Genomic DNA, 22,499 nt, shown 5'->3' on the forward strand with positions numbered 1-22,499 from the left:
AGAATAGGCGAGACGACTAAAAAAACTAATTAGTCCGTCAGTAAGATTATCAAAGAATTTGACACGTATTTTTTCTTTTTTCTCGTAAACGAAAAATGACGACGGTACAGTGCGTTGAAGTTTCGCGTGACGTCACGCCTAGGTACAATTTTTACTTAGAAGTGACGTCACAAGCCCCCACTCCGGAACTTTGATGCTCTATATGTATTTTTTCATTAATTATAAAAAGCGAAAAATATGTGGGTCAAATGGGTCAGAAGACTGAGTGTAAAAAAACTCGTAATATACTAACGATGAGTTTATTCAAACATCTTTGCGGTTGTGTTTCTTCTTCTTCTTCTTGCCGGGCTCTCGCTCTAACAGCTCGTCTAGCTCCTTACTGTCATCGCCCAGCCGCTTCTCGCCACTGTAAGTTTTACATGTTAATGGTCATTTCAGAAGACCTCAACGGAATCCTTACTCTATTGCACAGTATAGAGTACTATCGTGCAGTATGGCCACTCCCGCTCCCCGCTGAAAGTGCTGCCCACCCCCTCTCGGTTACCTCACAGTTACCGCCTGTCAAAAACGCGAATAGTCGACCTGTCATATTTTACTCATACAAGCATACTACCTGCGCGTTGTTCTACACGAGCTTAGAATGTGTGCTAGGAACGCGCCTCTTTCATATATTTCATCGCCAGTGGCCGAGGTGTGCTTTATTGCAAAGATTATTTATATAGGATTTACGTACAGTACCTCGATTTTTTAGCGCCACCTATTAAATACTACCATAACTACTACTACACTGATGATGCCTACAATTTTTTTTTTTTTTTTTTTTCTAAATATGTATTGATGTGATATCATGATTTTAAAATAAAGAAATATGTCATTTGTTCTTATAACAAATAAGAACAGCGCCTTCTAGTTTTAAGCCTAAAAGGCCTTTTATGGCTACGCTTTATACATTTTAGGGCTACGCTTTTTTGTGTGGGGTTTGTCAGGTGTAGTGTCAACTCGTTTTTGCTTTATTGTACGTCCGTCTATGTATAGGATCCTTTACCTCGGGAACACGTGGAGGTATCAAATTGATATTAAAAATAACATAAACTCAGGTATACAGTCTCTTTAAACAGTAAAAAATAACCTTCTACGTTAACGTTTTGCGTTAGAGATAAATTCAAAAAACGTAGTCACCCGTTGACCACGAATGCTGTAAATTACTGCCACGAATGTGTGTTCGAAACGTCGGAATGTAGTACACTTAAAACAATCAAAAATAATAGGGTTCTATCCATCGATCCCTTTCGTTCCGTTCGAACATTTTACTATTCAAAACAAAGATAAAGTCGATTACGAGTATATCACCGATATTTTTAGCAGCACATTAGCGCCATCTGTAAGTTCGGCAACCATTACCATGTAAACTGTCAGATAATTGATCACTGAAGTGACAACACATACCTTTTAACAGAGACTAGTCCCTTAGCCTTGGAGGCGGCGAGCGCTTGCCCCCAGTCCATGTCGGAACCTTTGATGCGGTACTGCGCTAGATCCTCGCCCATCAACTTTGACAGTTCCTTGCGTTGCTTGCGTTCGAGTTCCTGCAACCACGAACCATATATTAGTAAGTACCTGTTATAATCTGAATATTAGAGCTTGGCAAAAAAGAAAAGAACTTACAAGTATTTCAGTACACATGGTCACAGTATAACAAAGAGTACTATAGTACAGTATGGCCACTCCCGCTCCCCGCTGAAAGTGCCGCCCACCCCCTCTTACCTCACAGTTACCGCCTGTCAAAAACGCGAACAGTCGTCCTGTCATATTTCACTCATACAAGCATAGTACGCGTTCACCTACACGAGCTTAGACTGTGTGCTAGGAACGCGCCTCATCGTATATTTGACCGACAGTGTCCGAGATGTGACATGGTGCTGTTTTGTCGCACTAGTGCGAGAAGTGATTCAATATGTTTGAAACTTCATAGGGCCATATGTACTGAAAAACGTCGTATAATACACGTGCGTACTGTACTTTGCCTGATGGTACTTGAGACTAGAACTAACGAGACGCCCTTTCACTAGAGGTGGAGCAAAACGCTTGAGCTGCAATCAGACTCATCCACTTCAGATGGCGCTGTTGGATTTTGTACATGTGGTAAGCAGATTGACAATACATTTGCTACAAAACAAGGTTTCGTATAGCGCTTTTTACACCAGTCTTTAACCATTAAATGCATATTGATGTATATATGCATCATCTATTTTTGACTCTAATGACATCAGGGATCATCCACATATTACGTCACACCAAATTTCAGGTTTTTGGACCCCTCCCCCCCTCCTATGTCACGCTTTTTTGTATCCCTTTAACAGGGATTGTCACATTTAGTATGACCCCTCCCCTCCCCCTTACACTGTGACGTAATATATGGATGACGCCTCATGTCAAAATTCAAATTTGAATATATCTTTGTTAAGGTCATGCATTTAAGGGTTAATCTTTATATTCTATTCCTCGTTTTTCATCACATGTTCATAGATGTTCAACGGTTCTTTTTTTACCAACGTGCAATTATTCTTCTATCACTCTTTCCTTCTTTCCAATCGCTCTATCTCTATTACAAACTCAATTACCCATAAACCTACAACATTTAGTCTAGGTAGACTAACTATTGTACATATTATATTATCTTTTGTGCAATAATTGCTAAGCACATAAAATATACACCAGAGTTGACCTTTCAGTGAGTGTAAGGTGTAAATAAATAAAAGCTACAAATACGTTCATCTCATTTATTCCTAAACACCCACACACAAAGCACTGTAAATCCAAAAACAACAATTACCTTAGCCGCCTTCGCGAGTTCCTCGTTCAGGCTTTGCTTCACCGGCCCGCTCGTGTCCACCTCCGCGCTCATGTCTTCGATGCCTGGACAAAGATGAAATGTTATTACTGAACATTTTAAGCGAGAGTAGAGGTCGAGCGAAGTATCTTTATGAGATAATCGATGGAATCAGGCGTTACTTTGCGGAAATTCATGTTAATAGTAAACTAACGGTCCGAAGTTCCGCAACTGACAAAAGCGAACAGTCAGTTGCGGAACTTCGGACCGTCAACATCAGCTCCTGCGGATGCCTCGTAGAGAGGCGAAACACGTGTCGAGTTTTGTATTTTTGGTGGTGGGTTGTTATATTTATTTGCGTATTTTTTTTTCGCGGTGGGAGGGTGGGAAAATTAATTACATGTAAAAAAAATACGCAAGTAAGTATAACGGGTTAGCACTGATTAACTTGCACGTTATTAATTCGCGGATTAGCAAAGGAATGTTCTAGTTTACTATCTTTATGAGAGCGAATATATAAAGCTGTGTCTTCACTTAGTGTTCTGTTCAGGTGTCGTAGCCGAATGGCATTTCTGCGAAAACGAAACGCCGCGAAAGGTAGTCTGGCTCTGTCGCGGCAATACGCAAGAGCGACAGAGATAGATATCTACGAACGTTTCGTTTCGTGAGCGTTTGTACCATTCGGCTACGTACCCAGTTTGTTAGTGTTTGTTGGTGCACCGATAAAGGTATGGGAACGAATGCTCGCTCAGAACTGTTCCGAACACTAAGTGAAAAAGCACCTTCAGAGCTAATTTAGACGGCGGCGAGCGATTTTTGTTAGATTGCGGAATGTTCCTCAACAGCACACACAAACACACACACATAAGAATGCAATAGCATTCTACATCTTAATTTTACATAAAATTCAGCACATTAATTGCTGAAATACCGCAATTTATAATTTCCTACCGTCACATTTATATTGCGAAAAATGTTGTCATTGTTCATTACTTTTCTTATTTTTCGTTCATATAGCTCTTTTAATGGAAAAGTCACATATTATGTGTAAGGTTTTGAATCAGATGCGTAGTTTTGCGATTTTTTTCTGACAGGAAGACCCATAATGCTCTTAGCAATATTTTACATTACAATAAGGGCCACTTTCACCCGAGGGTTAACCCACCATTTTATACGGAATTTGACAGACACTAACCCTTTTTTTTTAAACGAGAGGGAATGCTTTACGCATACCATCCCAGGCGCAGGGACCGGCTCCCATATAGGCTAATGAGACCCATGGTTTACCCACTAAAACCCCTCGACTGCCGCTTCAGGGCTATAGGACGAGGTCGCAGGCACGTTTCGGCACTCCTCCGCAACCTCGCCAGCCACATCTGTGGAGGATTTCATACCCTCCGAATCACTACATAGCGCGCCTCAGATGCAGCGTACTGGCCGCCCCAGAGAGACACTAAGTGCGTTTTCACACTATCCGATCCGATATGTCGGACCGATATCCCATACATTACAGGCGCCATCTTGGATTTTTTCCATTGAAATCATTCCGACATCCGATATCGGATCGGATAATGTGAAAACGGCCTAACCCTGAGTTGGTGCAAGTGGGCGTTATCAGAGTAAAATCTATTAATTAAACTTGACTAAAGATAAGCGAGGTGATTTCTTACCTATTTCCTTAGCTACAGAATGTTCGAGCACCGTGTTGAAGCTAGCGTTGATCTTCTTGCAGGCTTCATAGAACTTGGCGAGGATCTGCGACCCCGGCAGCCCGAGCTCTTGGGCTATGTCGTCCGGCTCTTTCATTTGGAATCCCATGGCTACGAATACCACCTGCGGGATTAAGTTAGGGTTAGGGGTTACTTTTAAAAGAACAAAAAAAAAAACAAAAAATCAAAAAGTGACTGATTACACGGATGGTGCGTGCGCTCGAAGCTTGTGCAAGCACCATAACCTGGGCCATTTTTTTTTTCAAAGTTGTCCACCCCATTTTTTTTTAGATTTGGATTTTTTTATGTGCTTTCCACTCAGAATCGCGAGCTCTTTCAATCCTAAGAGGAGAAAAAAAGTGTACCAAGAATGGAAGGTTTGAAACCTTCCATTCCGTTACCGCCAAATGTAGGAAATCTTGGGATTTTTTTTTCTCCAACCAGGATCGAAAGATCCCGCGATTCTGAGTATGAATCGCGTAAAAAATACCCATGCTACAAAAAAAAGGGGTGGACAACTTTGAAAAAATGTCCCAGCCTACAACTTTGTTATTAAAACTAACCTGTCATTCTGCGTATTCATCAAATCCGATAATAATTAATAAATTGGATTGATAAATTACATATTTTAAACATACCTGTTGAAAAGCGTTTTAATTCACTAAGTTTAACTTTGGCATGGAAGTCATAGAACACTCAAGTCCCTAATATTACAGGTCAATTCACAAGAGCTGGCACGAATGGAACGAATGTTTGAATGAAAATATGCATGTGTGTGACAGATTAACCAATAAAATGGTGGCTCTTGACAGTTACGACTGTATACCAATACAGGTGTCCATAGCTGGGCATTAACTCGTTAATCCGTTAATCGTTAATTAACGAAGTTAACATTTCGATTAACGGATTAACTTTTAAGTTAACTTGAAAAAATGTTAACGGACTCGTTAACTTCCGTTAAATTTCTCCGAGTCCGTTAATCGTTAATCTAGTAGGGCACAGGCGCCATCTGCGCTGCGAAATGCCGGTTTAATTCCTAGGTTTTACCGATGTCGATTGCTAAAAGTCCGAAATAGTACCTAAAAAAGTATTTATCACATGGATTTGATTTTACTAACTTTGATTCGGTGAATCCTAAGCTTTACCATGGCGACTGTTGTAGTGATAAAGCAGGCAGCAAATTCGAGCCCTATTTACGACCACATTCGCTTCCCTAGCCTCTACCGCCCAAATTGCCACAACAGTCCCGTCACCGCCAGCATCTCTCCTGACACAGCTCTTGGCAGTAGCTCAGGCGATCACTGCCTTCCACGTGCAGCCTACAGTTCAATAGGCTAGCTGTACTTCGGCCTTTTACAGAAATATAATACGTTATAGTGGATACTGATGCAACTAAATATTTAAAGAAAAGTTCATTTTTTTTCACGTGTTAACGGATTAACGATTAACTTTAACTTACGTTAAATTTGTCGAAATGTATCGCTTTAACGATTAACGAAGTTAACTGTTTTAGTAACGGATTAGCGATTAACGAAGTTAACTATTTGATTAACGGTGCCCAGCTATGCAGGTGTCACTCACACAATCAAAGTTTCGTTCATTTCATTCGTGCCAGCTTTCGTGAATCGACCTGTAATATAAGAGAGTAGAGACTGCACGATCCCACAGTCAAACCGTGGAAACTGTTTTGTTGGACACTGTACTTGTATAAGCTGCATACCTACGTTTAAGCAAAGACATATAACTCTGTAAAGACGGATCAAGTCTAAGAAAAAAACGTACCTCAAAGCCCTAGAGAAAAAGGTACGGTGGCCTAGATGGCGTTACACCTTTGGGGAACGCTCGGCTAGATGGCGCTAATATTAATATTTGACATTTTAAAACATATCAAGCTAAGAACATGGGCCAAATTGTCAAAACTGAGGTTCAAAAGTTTTAAGCCTGTGTCAAGAGACGGCAGTCTACTCGTATGCACTAGCTGTGATTACACATTTTACTTTGACAGTAACTCTCTATAATACCCTATCCTCTTTGGTTTATGTTAATAAGTAATAAATCTAATAAGAACTAAGAAGTAGTTATCATTTTAATTTTGACAATAAATACAATACTTGTTTTTATTAGCAAAAACACATACAAAATATACAATAAAAACCTCAGACATCCTAAATACAAAAAATCATTCATTTTAAGAAATTTATTCTAACGTACCTGTTGAACAGCGTCCAACTTAGCGACTTTGGCATGAAATACTAAAGTCGCTATAGGTGCCAGTAAGTCGGTTATGAGCCTGTAATCAGCCTGCTGTCGGCAATACGATTCTAGCCGTGCTAAGTCGTGATTGGATAAGTGTTGACTGATCAATTCTTTTGTGAGCGCTGAAAAAGAAAATATGTAATAGTTAGAATGAAGAAAAAATTATGCAATAATTAATATACCTATGCGTAAAAAATACTAGTATTTTTGTACCATTCAATTGAAATTTGACACGTTAATTAGAGTGTGTTTTCTTTCTTATATGTTTTCTAAGCTGTGTCATCTCAGTTGGAAATCAAAAATACTTATATAAACATGTCCCAAGCCGAATCTGTAGAGTTGCCTGGCAACGAACAGGAACATAATTAGGACATAGCAGACCTGGCAGGCAATCATGGTCGCGCGATAAATGATAAAACATCTGGCCGTCCTTATCGCACTTACTAATAGTGCGATAGAGACGGCCTGATATTTTATCGTCTATCGCGCGACCATGCTACCCGTGCTGGTGTGTCATTATTATCGCTTTCGTTGACCAGTGTACGAAAAGCGGGCGAAGCGAGCAAAGCGCACCAAATTCGGCCTAGTAACTTTGCCAACCGTCTTCTGATGTCTGTAGTGTAAGCCACCGGCTTTCTAAACTTATATTACTGAATATATTTACCAGGTTTCTCTATATTGATACTCTCATTCACCAAAGTGGGTAAGGCAAGCGAGGCGGGTAAGGCGCGAAGGCTTCGACCCAACAGCCGGGCTAGGCGTCGCCTAAAGTCTGCACTGTACGCCGCTAGCCAAGAGTTGTCTCCGAGCGCGCGAAGCATTATGCACGAGTGCTCGCCCGTTAGCTCGTTCGCTTTTTGGCTGAGGATGGAGAATTATATGGTGAAAAGTATCAATACAAAGTCTAAAAAGGTTTTCAGTGGCTACATATTTGGATACTTCCGATGGTGACATCCTTGAGAGAGGTTAGTTTTTCATCGTCCTCCTTGACCAAGTTATCCCAACATTTGTGACGTGTAGTATTTATATTAAATCCTTTGAAACACTAAAGATTTGGCGTAGGTCCCGCTTTTTTTAAGCGATAGCCATCTCGACCTTCCCATCTGAGTTATTAGGTTATTCATTGTATATGAAGTACCCCAAACTTTGTGATCCGTATATTTGAATTAAATAACTTAAGAACAAAATTTCTCAAGGTGAATTATTCGTCCCCAACGACAGTTATTCGGACATTTAATTTAGGTTTATTATTTTTATTAAAATAAGGATAACTGTATATTTACCTTACCTTTGATGTTATCAATAAAGTTGAGGCAAAATGTTTGTAACTTACCTTAAATAAACAGGCACGTATTTCTGAGATTTCCAGAACTTGAGTAGATCTTCTGTGAGTCCAAAACTGGTGCCCAGATAGTCTAGATGCTCAGCTTGCACTTCTGATAACCGCTTAAGGAGAGTAGGCGGTTTCGCTCTAAAAGTTTGTAAACGGTAACTTTATAAATGGTGCTTTATAAGGCTTATTATAAGATAAGTGATCGTTTTATTCAATTGGCAATTGATTAGCATAATATAGTATATTTAAATATATTTTTTTCGTCATTTGTATTAATTATCTAATTATTTCATTCGCATTATATGTAATAGCCTGACATTATATTATTTTTCTACTCGTCGACTTTAATCTGTCAATTAGGACACCACAGACTAAACAATAAGTGCTGACTTTTCAGTGTTGGATAGTCTTTGACACTTAGTCAACTATAATATTTCATTACACTTTAGTTAACTGAAAAAAATTCAAAAATAGAACTTCATACAAGTTCCATACTAATTTGCGATACCTGGCAAATTTACCTGCATCTGAAACACATTTTTTTTATCTATCGCGTTGTCGACCAATCAGTATATCACTCTTAGCTGTCAATTATTTAGCTGTAAGATTAGTTTTGGTATTAACAATATTGTGCGCCGCATCGCGGTGATTTTGATGATACCACCCTGATATTGTTTTAAGACCATTGTACCTAATTCACAATCTGACAATAAACATTTCATTTTTAAAGAAAAAAGTCGTTTTAAAACATGGAGACGGTATTAAACCAAAGAATAAAACTTTGCTCTTAACGCTAGCACAAAACTACTCACTTGCACCAACGAAAATGGAGTTTTATATCGTCACTACTTTTACAAAAACTTGTATCTTCATCTGTCAATGAAAAGAAAATTGTAGTAAGTATGTATGGAATGCATATAGACTTACTGCGTTTTAACTTTGAGAAGCAGCGTGAGATACGAGTACGAGAGTTTTTCAAAGTAGTGACGATATGGAACCATTTTATATGGAATTTGACAGATGACAGCCCACTAACCCTGAGTTAAATGGTTGGTTCAAGTGGGCCTAATATGAAAGTACATACGACCATAGATTAAATATAAGAATCTAGGATTATACCATCTCATTAAATTAAACCACCTAAGAACGTGCAAAAAGTAGATGTCGCCACTAAAAATGCCTTGTTGCCATCGATTACTTGTAGATAGACGTTAAGTGTCACTTTCGAGCCATAAATCTATGTCGAAAGTGACACTTAAAGCCGTCTACTAGTATAATCGATGGCAACAAGGCACATTTGTAGTGGTGCCATCTACTTATTGCGAGTTCTTTATAGGTGGTCGCATATTGGATGGTATAATTTTCATAATACGACGCATATGCAATAGTTCTCAAATCCGGAAACTTGCTGCAAATTTTAGGATCCAACTTTCAGCCGTTTTAACGAAAATGATTGAGTTCTCATTTCTTAATATTTTCAAGCAGCCTAGTAATGGGTCGTGACATCGTGACCACCAACGATCATAAACATACATAATCACGCCTGTATCCCATAAAGGGGTAGGCAGAGCACATGAACGTGCCACTCTTGGCAAAAAGGGGCTGAAAAAAAAAGAAACTGTGACATTGCAGTGACAGATTGCCAGCCCCTCGCCTACGCCACAATATAACCCATATCCCACAGTCGACTTCTACGACACCCACGGGAAGAAAGGGGGTGGTGAAATTCTTAACCCGTCACCACACGGCCGCCATAAACACCGACGGGGGTCATAAACACCGTAAAAATATACAAGTTGCAGGGGTCTTTGAATCTTTAATCGCGGGAGTTTACAAATAGGCTACTTGACCCTTTTTCAAAGTATGTCTTATATTATTAATTACTGTCTAATTGAACGAAAAAAAATAGTACCATATATATAGCAAACCCGCGAACCCGCAAAAAAATAATTTAAAATTTACTTTTACGTGATCAGGCAAAAACAAGATCAGCCATATTAATCTATAGAATATCTATGACATGAGGACATGACGTAAGTCGATTTAGAAAAAATATTTGACATTGTCACAGCCGAACAACGACTATGAATTTTAATACAATAGAGGTTGCTTCTATGGAGATTAGATTAGTACCTCTAATTTCTATAGTTGATTTGAATTATGTGACGTCACTCCATTGGCCAAAATCGTTTTTGGAGTCCATAATTTAAAAAAAACATACACACATCTTTAATTAAAAATACGCAGTCATCACGCACTTTTAATCCCCGCAAGCTATAAATATTGATTTCTTAAGTCAAATATTACAGAAAACAATAACTTGATGTGCTAAATTCGATACGAGTCTACTAGCCTATTAGAGGTTAATTTTCAGAATAGGGATTGTTTATTTACTTTGGGTTCACTGCCCTTAACTATTACCTGGGTACAATGGTTTCCGTGTGCAGGTCTCCCGCCCTCTTATCAGGTACCTCTTCACTATCGGAATTATTTTCATCGAGGCACGGGATGTCGCCAGTGTAGTACGAAGCCAGTTGTTGCAGCGCCCGCTTTCCGTAGCCCATCTATTTAAAAAAGCAACGATTGTTAAGAATAATAGTATAATAAAGTTACGTATGAGCATTTTCAGAATTTGGGACGCCTCAATTAGCGAAAGTTGTTAACAAAAATTAACCCACTGTCAGTTTTGTGACTATAACTAAGCATGAAATTTCAATAAAAATATTGTTTTTGTGTTAATTGACATAAACTTTAAGCGATAACCAGAATGTGAAAAAAGTAAATTTTTAAACAGATTTTATGTTTAATTATTTTCACAAAACTGACAGCGAGTTAATTTTTGTTAACAACTTTTGCTAATTGGGGGGACCCAAATTGTGAAAATGAATATATTTATCAGGTTTGTCTATGTTGACATTCTCATTGACCAGGTACCGTAGCCGAATGGCATTTCTGCGACGCGAAACGAAATCGAAACGCCGCGAAAGGTAGTCTGGCTCTGTCGCGCCAATACGCAAGAGCGATAGAGATAGATATCTACGAGCGTTTCGTTTCGTGAGTGTTTGTGCCATAATCATATTTCTATGATAAACATAATTATGATAGTGGACTGTCGGCCTAAGTACATAAGCTTAGCAACATTAAAACATTGTTTCCATGGTTACATAAACGTAAAAGAATCCTTCTTCTTGGACAATACATTATTCGTTTATACTTTAGTGTTAAGGGCCACTTGCACCAACGAAAATGAAGGGTTAACCCACCATTTTATATGGAATTAGACAGATAGCCCACTAACCCTGAGTTAAGTGGTTGGTTCGAGTGGGCCTTATTCATATAAATTACTTCGTCAGTTGCTTTATGATCAAGATCAAGACAATACTCTAAGACAGTATATTACTATTCTCTTTAAAGCAAGAGTAAATAAGTATCTCTTAGGTAAGCGCTAGACCCTACTCATAGTGTTGAGTTCCTGCCGGTGAGTAAGGCTGCCAGAGCTCAACGAGGGTGCGGTGTGCTGATGACGGGAGGACTTACGGAACTGACTTATTCCGTCTATTGTCCTTTGAGTCGTCGGCAGCCCGAACCCTCCTTGGAACTTGTGCACTCCTTTTTACTGTGTATTTAACACAGCAAAAGGGAATGTACAGGTTTCTAATGGGGTGGCAACGCGCATGTGACACTCTTTGCATCATCACTTACAATCAGGTGTGATCGTGGTCAAACGTCTACCTATTCAAACTTAAAAATATACAATTTTAAATACATACATACATACATACAATCACGCCTGTATCCCATAAAGGGGTAGGCAGAACACATGAAACTACTAAAGCTTCAGTGCCACTCTTGGCAAATAAGGGGTTGAAAGAAAACGAAACTGTGACATTGCAGTGACAGGTTGCCAGCCTCTCGCCTACGCCACAATTTAACCCATATCCCATAGTCGCCTTCTACGACACCCACGGGAAGAAAGGGGGTGGTGAAATTCTTAACCCGTCACCACACAGGCAATTTTAAATGTTGGTTTGTAAACATTTTTGTGGATTCGACTGAACATACCCGCTGGTAAGATGGATGCGTGGCTATCCTGACTATCCTAGCGCCGGATAATTTAGGAAAGTCCCTGTCTCCAAACTGTTCGCAGATGTTCCAAGGAATAAGGTCACCTGCTGCCTTGCGGCCGCGACCGAGGTTGTCGCGAACAGATCTAAAAAAATAGTTCGTTAAATTCATGTGCGAAGATATTGATTAAAATACATTTTATAGCCTCCTAAGGCCCAGCCATACAAATGAAAAATCCAGAATTTGCCACTGAAATATGAACCTTTAGTCCAGGGAATAGAATTGATTTTGGTTTTGATTGAAAAGTTAATGAAACAAAACAAATGCGACTCTGTTCCAATTGAATATGATTTAAATTTCATCGAACTGAATAAGTACTATAGGTAGGACATTGGTCCTTAGGAGGATAGAATACGAAACAAATAAAATATACGTTTTTAATTGTTTTTAAACTGTTGGACACATGCCTCTGCCTCTGCATGTGAAATTATACTACTGAAATTGATTATTTTCACAAAAAAATGCGATAGTAGGCAACTAAACAAGCAGACGGATCGCCTGTTAATAACCGATTACCGTCCCTTATTGACAAAGTAAACACGAGGACAAATGTAGGTGCGTTGCGGCGTTTAAGATGGGAGAACGCTCTTTTCTTGTAGGTTAGAATATGTTGCCGTGCTGACATATCTGGTTCACAAATAGCACTTACACCGTGTCCAATAAGTCCGAATACTCACATTTTACCTCAGTTCTAAAGATATAGGGATCACAGGCCATCAAATTCTTATTTAAACTGAAGAGTATATTCCTTTTAATAAAATACAAGCACAAAGTTCATGAAATTTCCGAAGTGTCTAAGAAAAACAAAGAGGTAAAGTGCCAACAAAATACTTGCTCGGCACGCAGGTGACGAGTTATTTTTTATAAGCAGAATCTGTATGTGATAAAACAGACGCCACGTGTCCAAAATAAACTATTATGGGTACCGAGGATAGATAACGTTCCGGGCAACTAGAAAAATGTGCCTAGGTTCCAGAGCTCACCATCGGCCCAGGTGTGGGATGCAGTATGTAAGTGAGGTAAACTACCTTCAGTACTTACAGATAAAAGCGTTAAAATCAACGTTTTTTTCTTTAAAACCAAGGTTTTGGAGAAAAAAATGCCTTAAAGTTAAAAAGGATGCTTGGGAATGAGTATCATGTGTCCCAACAAGACGCACCTCCAGCACATTCGGCAAATGGTATTCTAGCGTAGTTTCAGACTAATTTGGCAGTTTTTTATCCGAAACATGAGTGGCCACCCAGGCCTCCAGGTTTAGGCGTATTAGACTACTTTGTATGGTCATACATGCTTTGAAGACTAAATTTTTATAAAATCATAAACCTAGATCATTTCAAAAAGATTATTGAGAGTATTTGGGATGAAATGTGAAGAAAACGGTGCGTGCCGCGTGTGATCCGTTTGAGAAGCGTTTGAGGCTGGTAAACAAGTTAATGCTGGAGTTATTCCAAAACATTTGTTGTGAATGTAGTAAATAAGAGTGCCATTCATAAAATATAATAATAATGTAGTAACTATTTGTTCATTTTGTTTTATTGGCTATTTGTGCTGTATTCAAACTTATTGGACACGGTGTATGATATACTAGGTTTTTCCCGCTGCTTCGCTCGCGTTAGAAATAGACAAAAGTTGCCTATGTCACTCTCCATCCCTTCAACTATCTCCACTTAAAAAATCACGTCAATACGTCGCTCCGTTTTGCCGTGAAAGACGGACAAACAAACAGACACACACTTTCCCATTTATAATATTAGTACGGATAATTAAAAAGTGTAAAGGTACTGATTAGGTGGGTAATACTAAAAGGTAGTATAACGATTAACTTACTTATCAGAGATGTTGCCTTCAAGACACATCTGTAGGACACAGAGCACTTCAGGCATGGATGTGGCATTCGGCGGCGTCGGCGCGAGCAAAACGAACAGGTTGTGTGCTGGCGCGTCCGCTAACAGTTGTAGGTCGTTGGGACTGTTCTGAAATTAGACATATCATTTAAAAAACCGGCCAAGAGCGTGTCGGGCCACGCTCAGTGTAGGGTTCCGTAGTTTTCCGCATTTTTCTCAAAAACTACTGAACCTATCAAGTTCAAAACAATTTTCCTAGAAAGTCTTTATAAAGTTCTACTTTTGTGATTTTTTCATATTTTTTGAACATATGGTTCAAAAGTTAGAGGGGGGGGGACGCACTTTTTTTTCCTTTAGGAGCGATTATTTCCGAAAATATTAATATTATCAAAAAACGATCTTAGTAAACCCTTATTCATTTTTAAATACCTATCCAACAATATATCACACGTTGGGGTTCGAATGAAAAAAAAAATCAGCCTCTACTTTACATGTATGGGGGGGTACCCTAATAAAACATTTTTTCCCATTTTTTATTTTTGCACTTTGTCGGCGTGATTGATATACATATTGGTACCAAATTTCAGCTTTCTAGTGCTAACGGTTACTGAGATTATCCGCGGACGGACGGACGGACGGACGGACGGACGGACGGACGGACGGACGGACGGACGGACAGACAGACAGACATGGCGAAACTATAAGGGTTCCTAGTTGACTACGGAACCCTAAAAACAGTCGCGTGTCTACATGTTCGCAATGAAATATACTCAAAAAGTACTAACGGGCATGCGATTTTCACATATAAATACCAGTTCCAAGTCTGGGCGGGTCGCTAACGAAACTTCGCTAAAATATAACTACTCTGAAGAAGACGCTATGACTATGATAATATTGATAATATAGGTATACATAGCGTTTTGATTGTGTTAGGACACATTGTACAAGGAACTATTAAACAGTTAATTATTCTTCGGACTAACCTTATAATGACTAGCGACGTATATAGTAAGCAGTCTACGTAAAAATGCTTCAGCCACAATAAAGCGTCTCTGTTGACTCAAAATAGTTGACAAGCGGCCGGCGAGCGCTTTCCGACCCCTAAAGACTATAGAAGATACCGTATATGTAGAGTTGAACTAAGATTCAGAACTAACCTTGTAATGACTAGCGACGTATATAGCAACCAATCTATGTAAAAATGCCTCAGCAGCCTTATGGTAGCAGAATAAAGCATCTCTATTCACTCTAAATAGTTCACAAGCGGCCGGTGAAGGTGCCCCGACGCCTACAGAAGGCGCAGGGGACTCCAAGCAGAGGAGAGAGTTGAGCCACGCTTCTACCGGGTCGCCGGAACGGTAACGGATTGGCTCTTCTAGTTTTATCTGAAAAGGCACAATATTGTTATAAAACGCATTGGACCGGTCCAAAGATGAGGGGGCGAGACACATGTTAAACAGAGTTTCAGTGCGATTGGTGTCTGCATTTATAATTTGCGCATTGTTATAAAAGTCATCAAAAAAATAATGAATTCCAGCAGTTTTCAATAAGAGACATCTCAAAGACTGTATAAGATTAAGATACAGGAAAAATTGACTGAGAAAAACTTGTAACGAAAATAAGGCTTAAAATTATAGAAAAAATAATGTCACTAGAATGAGTCTCAGAGATATATGTTAAAACCGCATGCAAGTGCGCAACCAGTTCTCTTGTACCTAGAATCTAGTGACATGTATTTTATATCTAACGAAAAATCTCATAGTACAGGGTTGTGCAACTTTCTTGCCGGTTCTGGTGCGTCGTGTTTTGTTTGCAAAATTGCAAAGAGCTTTAATGACAGCGCGCAGCCAGTTCCCTCGTACCCCGAAATCGTTGACGATAGTAACGCCAACCGCACCTTAGTAATGATCCAACACTATATGTATGGATATAGTGGTACAGGGTTATAAAATAACACTCACCGGAGCTGAAGCATTATGTTTCGTCTGTAACATCGCGAACAATTTCAAAGACATCGCTCGGCCAGTTCCCTTGTACCCCGAAACCGTTGACGACAGTAACGCGAGCGGTGGTACCGATCCAATGAAAACCAAAATATCTATACATAAACAGATACAGTAGTACAGGGTTGTTGAATATTCTTACCGGTGCTGAAGCATCATGTTTCGTCTGTAACATCGCGAACAGTTTCAAAGACATCGCTCGTCCAGTTCCCTCGTACCCCGAAACCGTTGGCAATAGTAACGCGAGCGGTGCCTTGGTACCGATCCAATGAAAACCAAAATATCTATACATAAATAGATACAGTAGTACAGGGTTGTTGAATATTCTTACCGGCGCTGGAGCATCATGTTTCGTCTGCAACATCGCGAACAATTTCAAAGACAGCGCACGGCCAGTTCCCTCGTACCCCGAAACCGTTGACGATAGTAACGCGAGCGGTGCCTTGGTAGCGGCCGCAGAGACATGTGTGATCGGTATGGCGGCCGCTTCGTCAACTAGTACTAGGTCGGCAGCGCTTAGCAGTGAATGGTCGTCTGGGGTTATGTACTGAAAATAATTTAGTTATGTTACTAAAAAAACAAGCAATTAATTGTATGCTAACGCTTTGAAGTGTGGTTTTAAGCTATACATTATCGCTTGCCATAAGGATGTTGTATTGACTGGATATTGAGATACAAACAAAACCCGTTCTTATTGTAATATTGTAGTGATCATTTTCTCAGGATGGGGTGCACATTATCCGATCCGATATCGGATGTAGGACCGATGTTTTATACCTACATTGAAAGCGCCATCTTTGACATCCTTCCTACATCCGATATGGGATCGGATAGTGTGAAAATGCTCTGGTGATGTAATCAAGAAACTTTACCATACTATACTATATTCAAAAGAACTAGTTTTAGTATTATAAACGGTCAAAAAGCACTTACTTGAACAGTCTGCCTCGAGTTCCTAGCAAAATTGATCCTCACAATGGCTTTCTTAAAATCAGGATTAGTAGATCTAAATATGTTATAATCTATGTGCTCCTGGTAAAAGCAGGCGTCTAGCCCTTTCAGTACCAACTCGAAGAGTGTGATCAAGTTTTCTGGGTGGGGGGAGAGGTTACGTATATGTTGACGTAGCCAAGAGACTTTACCTATACTATGTTCTGAAGGCATAGTTTGACTAGGCTTTTGTAATAACTATTAATACTCACTTGAACAGTCTGTCTCGCGAATTCCTAGCAATATTGATTCTCACGATCGCTTTCTTAAAGTCTGGGTTAGTCGACCTAAGTATGTTGTAATCTATGTGCTCCTGGTATAAGCAGGCGTCTAGCCCTTTCAGTACGAATTCGAAGAGCGTGATCAAGTTCTCTGGGTGGGGAGAGGTGACGTATATGTTGACGTAGCCAAGAGCGACGGCGGCCGAGACGGCGAGGCCTAGACAGGCGGACTTGCCCCGACCTCTGGCCGCTGTGAGGCAGTGGGGAGGCCTGGAACAAATCCATACTAATATTATAAATGGGTAATTATGTGTGTTTGTTCGTATTTCACGGCAAAACGGAGCGACGAATTGACGTGATTTTTTAGGCGGAGATAGTTGAAGAGGTGGAGAGTGAAATATGCTACTTTATATCTCTTTCTAAACCCCCACTTCCATAAAATGGGGAGGGGGTAGTTTTTATGGAGCATTCCGCAATTTTCGAATTTTGCGCGAGCGAAGCCGCGGGGAAGTTAGTATTTTAAATAAACAAATGTTTTCGCTATTCTTCATTCGATACAAATCTCTTTTACTCATATACAGTTTTAACAAAAAGCAGAATTTAAAATGATAAAAAGTTATATTTAATTTTATCTTTGCTGGAACTTAAGAGTCAAGCACAAAATACTTTCTAAATAGGTCTTTCTAAATCGTAAATTAGGTAAGTACTTATTAAAAACATTAAACTCCTTTTTTAGACAGTTGTGATTAAAGATCTCAGAAATCATGTACATTTTTCTGCTAACACTAAAACCAAATGTTAGACACGATATTACATTATACAATTTCATATACTTTTATGATAAAAATCTAAAAAAACGAGTGGTGAAGATTGATAATGATAACGTACCTGGATGTTTTCGAAGCCAGTGTGTCAATGATAGCAATGAGTGCCGTCGCCTGGTCGTATGTGCGACAGAGTGCGACCAGAGGCCCGGCTGGCGGAGTGTCAGAGAGAGACGACACTAGTTCCGTCAGCTTGGGGTTAGTGCGCTGAAATAAACATAGGAATTATGATAGTACTGGACTGGAATCTTAACTGATCGAGCGTTGACTCGAAACTTGTTCTTCTTTGTTCTTTAGGTACAGATCGCATTTGCGATTGCGATTTTAGAAGAATCTGTAAAATTTTATTAGAAGGCTTAGATAGGGTGTTTTTTTATATTCAAATAGTAATTATCAAAAAGGGCTGAATTTTTTGTTCCGTGTTTTGTTGTTATAACGATTCCAGAAAGTATTCTTTATTTTTTAACATATTTGCGCACCATATGCAGCGCTACACAAAGTACACAACGCTACATCGAGAAATAAATTAGCAAATTACTTTTTTTTTTTTTATTTAATTGTGGTAATACATAGGTAATAGATGTTTTACCTAAAAGCAACATCTGCATTTTAAACCTCTCTTGATTGTTAGTGCTAATTATTTCTATGACTAAAGTTCTTATGGTTTAGTACCAAAATATCAATAATAAGCAAAATTTCATTTTTATCATACCTCGGGTGATACATTCACAGGCTCCACTTGCGCGGTTTTGGAGGAGATCGGCAGCACCGTAAGGTTGTCGTCCAGAATGAGGCAGCGGGGATTGTCAGCCAGAGACAGAAGGAACCTCTCGTTGAAGCGATTCACTACAGTGTCGTGAGCTTCCGTTTTAAATCTGAAAAATTCACAAAATATATTACTTGATTCTTTTTAGATTGTCATTGACATTTAACTTCTGCTATAATTTTTAATATAAAATCTTCTAAGAATGTTTACTTAGCAGAAGACTGAACCAAACATCAGCAGACAGGCAAGCGCGGATCCAGCTTCGTGCCCAGAGGGGGGTCACGTGGTTAAAGGCCCAGGCCCCAGGGGGGGGGGTCACGTGGTCTATTGTATACCTACAACCTAGGCTCCAGCGCCCCCCGAGAACTCGCATACGAGTTTTATTACATTGCGGTATTTGATGGATGTGCAAAATTGTATGTACCCTCAATGTAACTTAAATCAGGCCTTAGGCAGTGAAGTGATAACACCGCCTGTTGTTTATGTCTGTCTATAATTAGTTTTAGCGTATCCATATTAATATTATAAATGGGAAAGGGTGTGTGTCTGTCTGTTTGTCAGTCTTTCACGGCAAAACGGAGCGACGAATAGACGTGATTTTTTAGGTGGAGATAGTTAAAGGGATGGAGAGTGACATAGGCTACTTTTTGTCTCTTTCTAACGCGAGCGAAGCCGCGGGAAAAACCTAGTTGTATCAGTAATACACAATGTAGTTAGACTTTTTTTTGTAAGTAGTTGTATACTTCTTATTTTAAGTGTAGTTTTAGTTTTAATTCGACATCTTAGACCTTATACATCTCTAAGTAATTGTAGTAGAGTTTAAAATTAGTATTATCATTTGTAATTTCAATTCTATTTTAAATCTTTTCTAAATATGTACATATGTATATGACATGTAAAAGTGCCCATGTGACCTATTTGCTGAATAAATTATTTTGATTTTTGACTAACCTTGAATGGACATCCATAGTAATGGAATGCAGTTGCCTGAGAGAGTCCATAGTCTTCAGTAAGAATATGATAAGTCCCCCTCCCTCAACCGTCTCCACTGTGCGAGCCAGCAAGTTGGGTGTTAGCGCTTCAAAGTCCTGAAAATTTATAAATAAATAGAGATTCTGTTAGTGTTTGAGTGTACTATGTCATTTGTAAAAATAATTCATTTGTTCTTTTGTTTTTCTTTATTAATTTGCTTGTTGTTCTTCTTAGAACCACATGGAGCTATTGTTTTGTGCCCCAAAGTCATCCATTAAAAATTTTTTGTTCAAAATTAGTCTGCAAGTCCTACTAATAACATATCCGCTCCCCGCGGAAAGTGACGCCCACCCCCTCTCGGCTACCTAACAGTTGCTGCCTGTCAAAAACGCGAAAAGTCGACTTGTCATATTTCACTCATACAAGCATAGTATGCATTCACCTACACAAGCTTAGACTGTGTTTAGGAACGTGCCTCTTTTATATATTTGATTAGGTGTGAGTGGTGTGACTGTAGTCAGGAGGAATAGTTTTAGCCTCCTGCCAACAAGAAAATGTATTTTAAAAACAAAGTGTATTTAAAGTATATGGTTTATATTAATTATTTACCTGTAAAACACATACTCCATAGGTCTGACCGAGCATTGCATGGCTCTCAGAGTAATACCGTCCATGTATAGTGGTTGCTACACGGAATGCATCAAACAGTGATTCTTCAGAAACCTCCAGTTTACCAGCTGCTATTTTCTTTGCCCGTTTACGTCCATGACTAAAATTAACATGTGCAACATTAAATGACAATTTATTGCAAGTATATAGTCAAATAATTTTCTGTAATTATTTACTTACTTGCTTATAGCTTCATCTTTGTTTTTGTAGCACCAGAGAACTGTGGGTCTAGACTTGACAGTTGATTTCACCAAAATATCATAAAGTATTGGTACCTAAAAACATAATCGTAAGTTACTGAAATAGCACAAATAACAACTTACAAAAACTATTAATAATTAGCGACTCCGACTATTTTACAAAGTCGTAGTAACTAGTAGGCACTAGCAAAGTTCTCAAATCGAGAAAGGCCAATTTTAAACACATTATACACAGAAATTTAAAGTTTACTTACTTGGTCTCTGCTCTTATCTCCGACCAACAGAAACATAGTACGATGACCCAGCTTGACTCCATTTTCTATCATAACCCTAATTCTATTATCAATCTTCTTTTTGACCATTTTAATAAATTCTTGTGATTTATAACACTTATAAACAAAAACAACGTTAGAATCTAACCTCAAAGCTCATACCGCAGTGACATTAGGCATAACCTCAAAAAACATTTTTGCGGTTGACAGTTGGTGAGTTTTGTTAAACTGCAAATTAGTGTAATATTATGTTATGAATAACACTTGTGTGTTATAACAGAATAATAATAATTCGCAGCTTTTACTTATTTATTAAACGAATTAGAATTATTCTTCCTAGAAAACTACCAAATTAATAACAAAGCCTATGAACAAAACGCAAGTATGTGTGACCAAAAATAAAAAATAAGGCATAAGGCTACTGTGCACTTTCCACTCTTTCCATTGTTCCTCTTAAGCTCTTGTGTGGTGATGTGGTGATGATATTTTCATGCTTTTTTTTATCAGAGTTTATCCTAAGTTTCATGTTGTATTGAATTATCTACAAGCTTTTTGAATAATAAAGCTCGGAACACACTACGCGGACGTCCGTCGTAAAACGACCGCGACCGCGACCTATCAGTGTGCACGGAACAAAAGATCCAGCGAGCCAGATTTCAATCGGACGTCCATGCGCTCAAGGCCACGTCCGCGTCCGTCGACCGATAGTTTGCACGGTTGTGTGTATTTCCATTGTCCAGATTGCCGTCCGCGGTCGATTCACGACGGACGTCCGCGTAGTGTGTTCCTAGCTTCAGCCCGAGTGTAGCTTGTACCTATCTTAATGTGGAGTTAACACACAAGACTTTGTTATGGGGTCACAGTCATGGGACCGAAGAATATAATACTCACTACACAGGACTCACAGGGATCTCCTCTTATGACCCCATACCAAGACCAAGAAGCCATCAAGTCCAAGTCAAGCCTCTGAATCTTACGATCTCTGGATGTATTGCCGCTCTATATAAAGTTTATCTTCTCTGATAGGTTTTTTATGAAATTTATTAGGTATTCAAATATAGCTCCATATGTCGTCTATCAGATTATTTCTGCTCAGTTCTACCACTAGGCGCTGTGTGGAGACGTGCTCTAGTGCGGCATTTTCTAATTGAACTATTGTATAGTGGAGCTCTCTCCGAGGAATTGTTTGAATTGATGCCTGCAGTTCTTTACGCTACTCTTCTACATGGAGGTATATCCGTCTTCATCACTTTGTTGGCAATAGAATAGAATAGAATAGAAAGATGTTTATTTCCCTAGTTTATTTGTTACATTCTGTCCGTAGTGATTCAATGCTCTTTGGTCAACACTATGTAATGCCTCAAAAATATATCTGACGTAATCTTATTTCTAGGGTCATAAGAGTTGCATAAGAGCGTGTCATATAGTTATGCAGCTTTCTTATTGAGCGATGTTATTGCCGGTGATTAAACACCCGAAACATCA

At 39.1% G+C, this 22,499-nt stretch overlaps 1 protein-coding gene across 1 annotated transcript; it reads right to left on the minus strand.

Moving 5' to 3' along the window:
• Positions 1-283: 283 nt before the first annotated feature.
• Positions 284-21,175, minus strand: LOC125235844 (RNA cytidine acetyltransferase). Its single transcript, XM_048142453.1, has 20 exons — positions 20,997-21,175; positions 20,723-20,817; positions 20,483-20,642; positions 19,853-19,989; positions 18,848-19,010; positions 18,200-18,342; positions 17,378-17,581; positions 17,034-17,106; positions 16,432-16,647; positions 15,255-15,482; positions 14,081-14,226; positions 12,191-12,338; positions 10,550-10,692; positions 8,129-8,266; positions 7,460-7,656; positions 6,751-6,917; positions 4,501-4,663; positions 2,834-2,916; positions 1,447-1,586; positions 284-406 (listed from the first exon to the last, which is right to left on the minus strand). Exons 1-20 carry the CDS (start codon positions 21,102-21,104, stop codon positions 304-306), a joined length of 2,955 nt encoding a protein of 984 aa, XP_047998410.1. The 5' UTR covers positions 21,105-21,175; the 3' UTR covers positions 284-303.
• Between the last annotated feature and the right edge of the window lie 1,324 nt (positions 21,176-22,499).

The sequence above is a fragment of the Leguminivora glycinivorella genome, chromosome 18, assembly GCF_023078275.1.
Source record: "Leguminivora glycinivorella isolate SPB_JAAS2020 chromosome 18, LegGlyc_1.1, whole genome shotgun sequence".
NCBI classification, from domain to species: Eukaryota; Metazoa; Arthropoda; class Insecta; order Lepidoptera; family Tortricidae; genus Leguminivora; species Leguminivora glycinivorella.

Bases quoted from the DNA above. Each gene is read 5' to 3' on its own strand.
- LOC125235844 (XM_048142453.1), bottom strand. From the start codon at position 21,104: ATGGTCAAAAAGAAGATTGATAATAGAATTAGGGTTATGATAGAAAAT. The intron at 7,657-8,128 runs GTAAGTTACAAA...CTCCATCCTCAG, and splicing joins TACGTGCCTGTTTATTTAAG to CCAAAAAGCGAACGAGCTAA. The intron at 1,587-2,833 runs GTAATTGTTGTT...TCGTGGTTGCAG, and splicing joins AACTCGCGAAGGCGGCTAAG to GAACTCGAACGCAAGCAACG.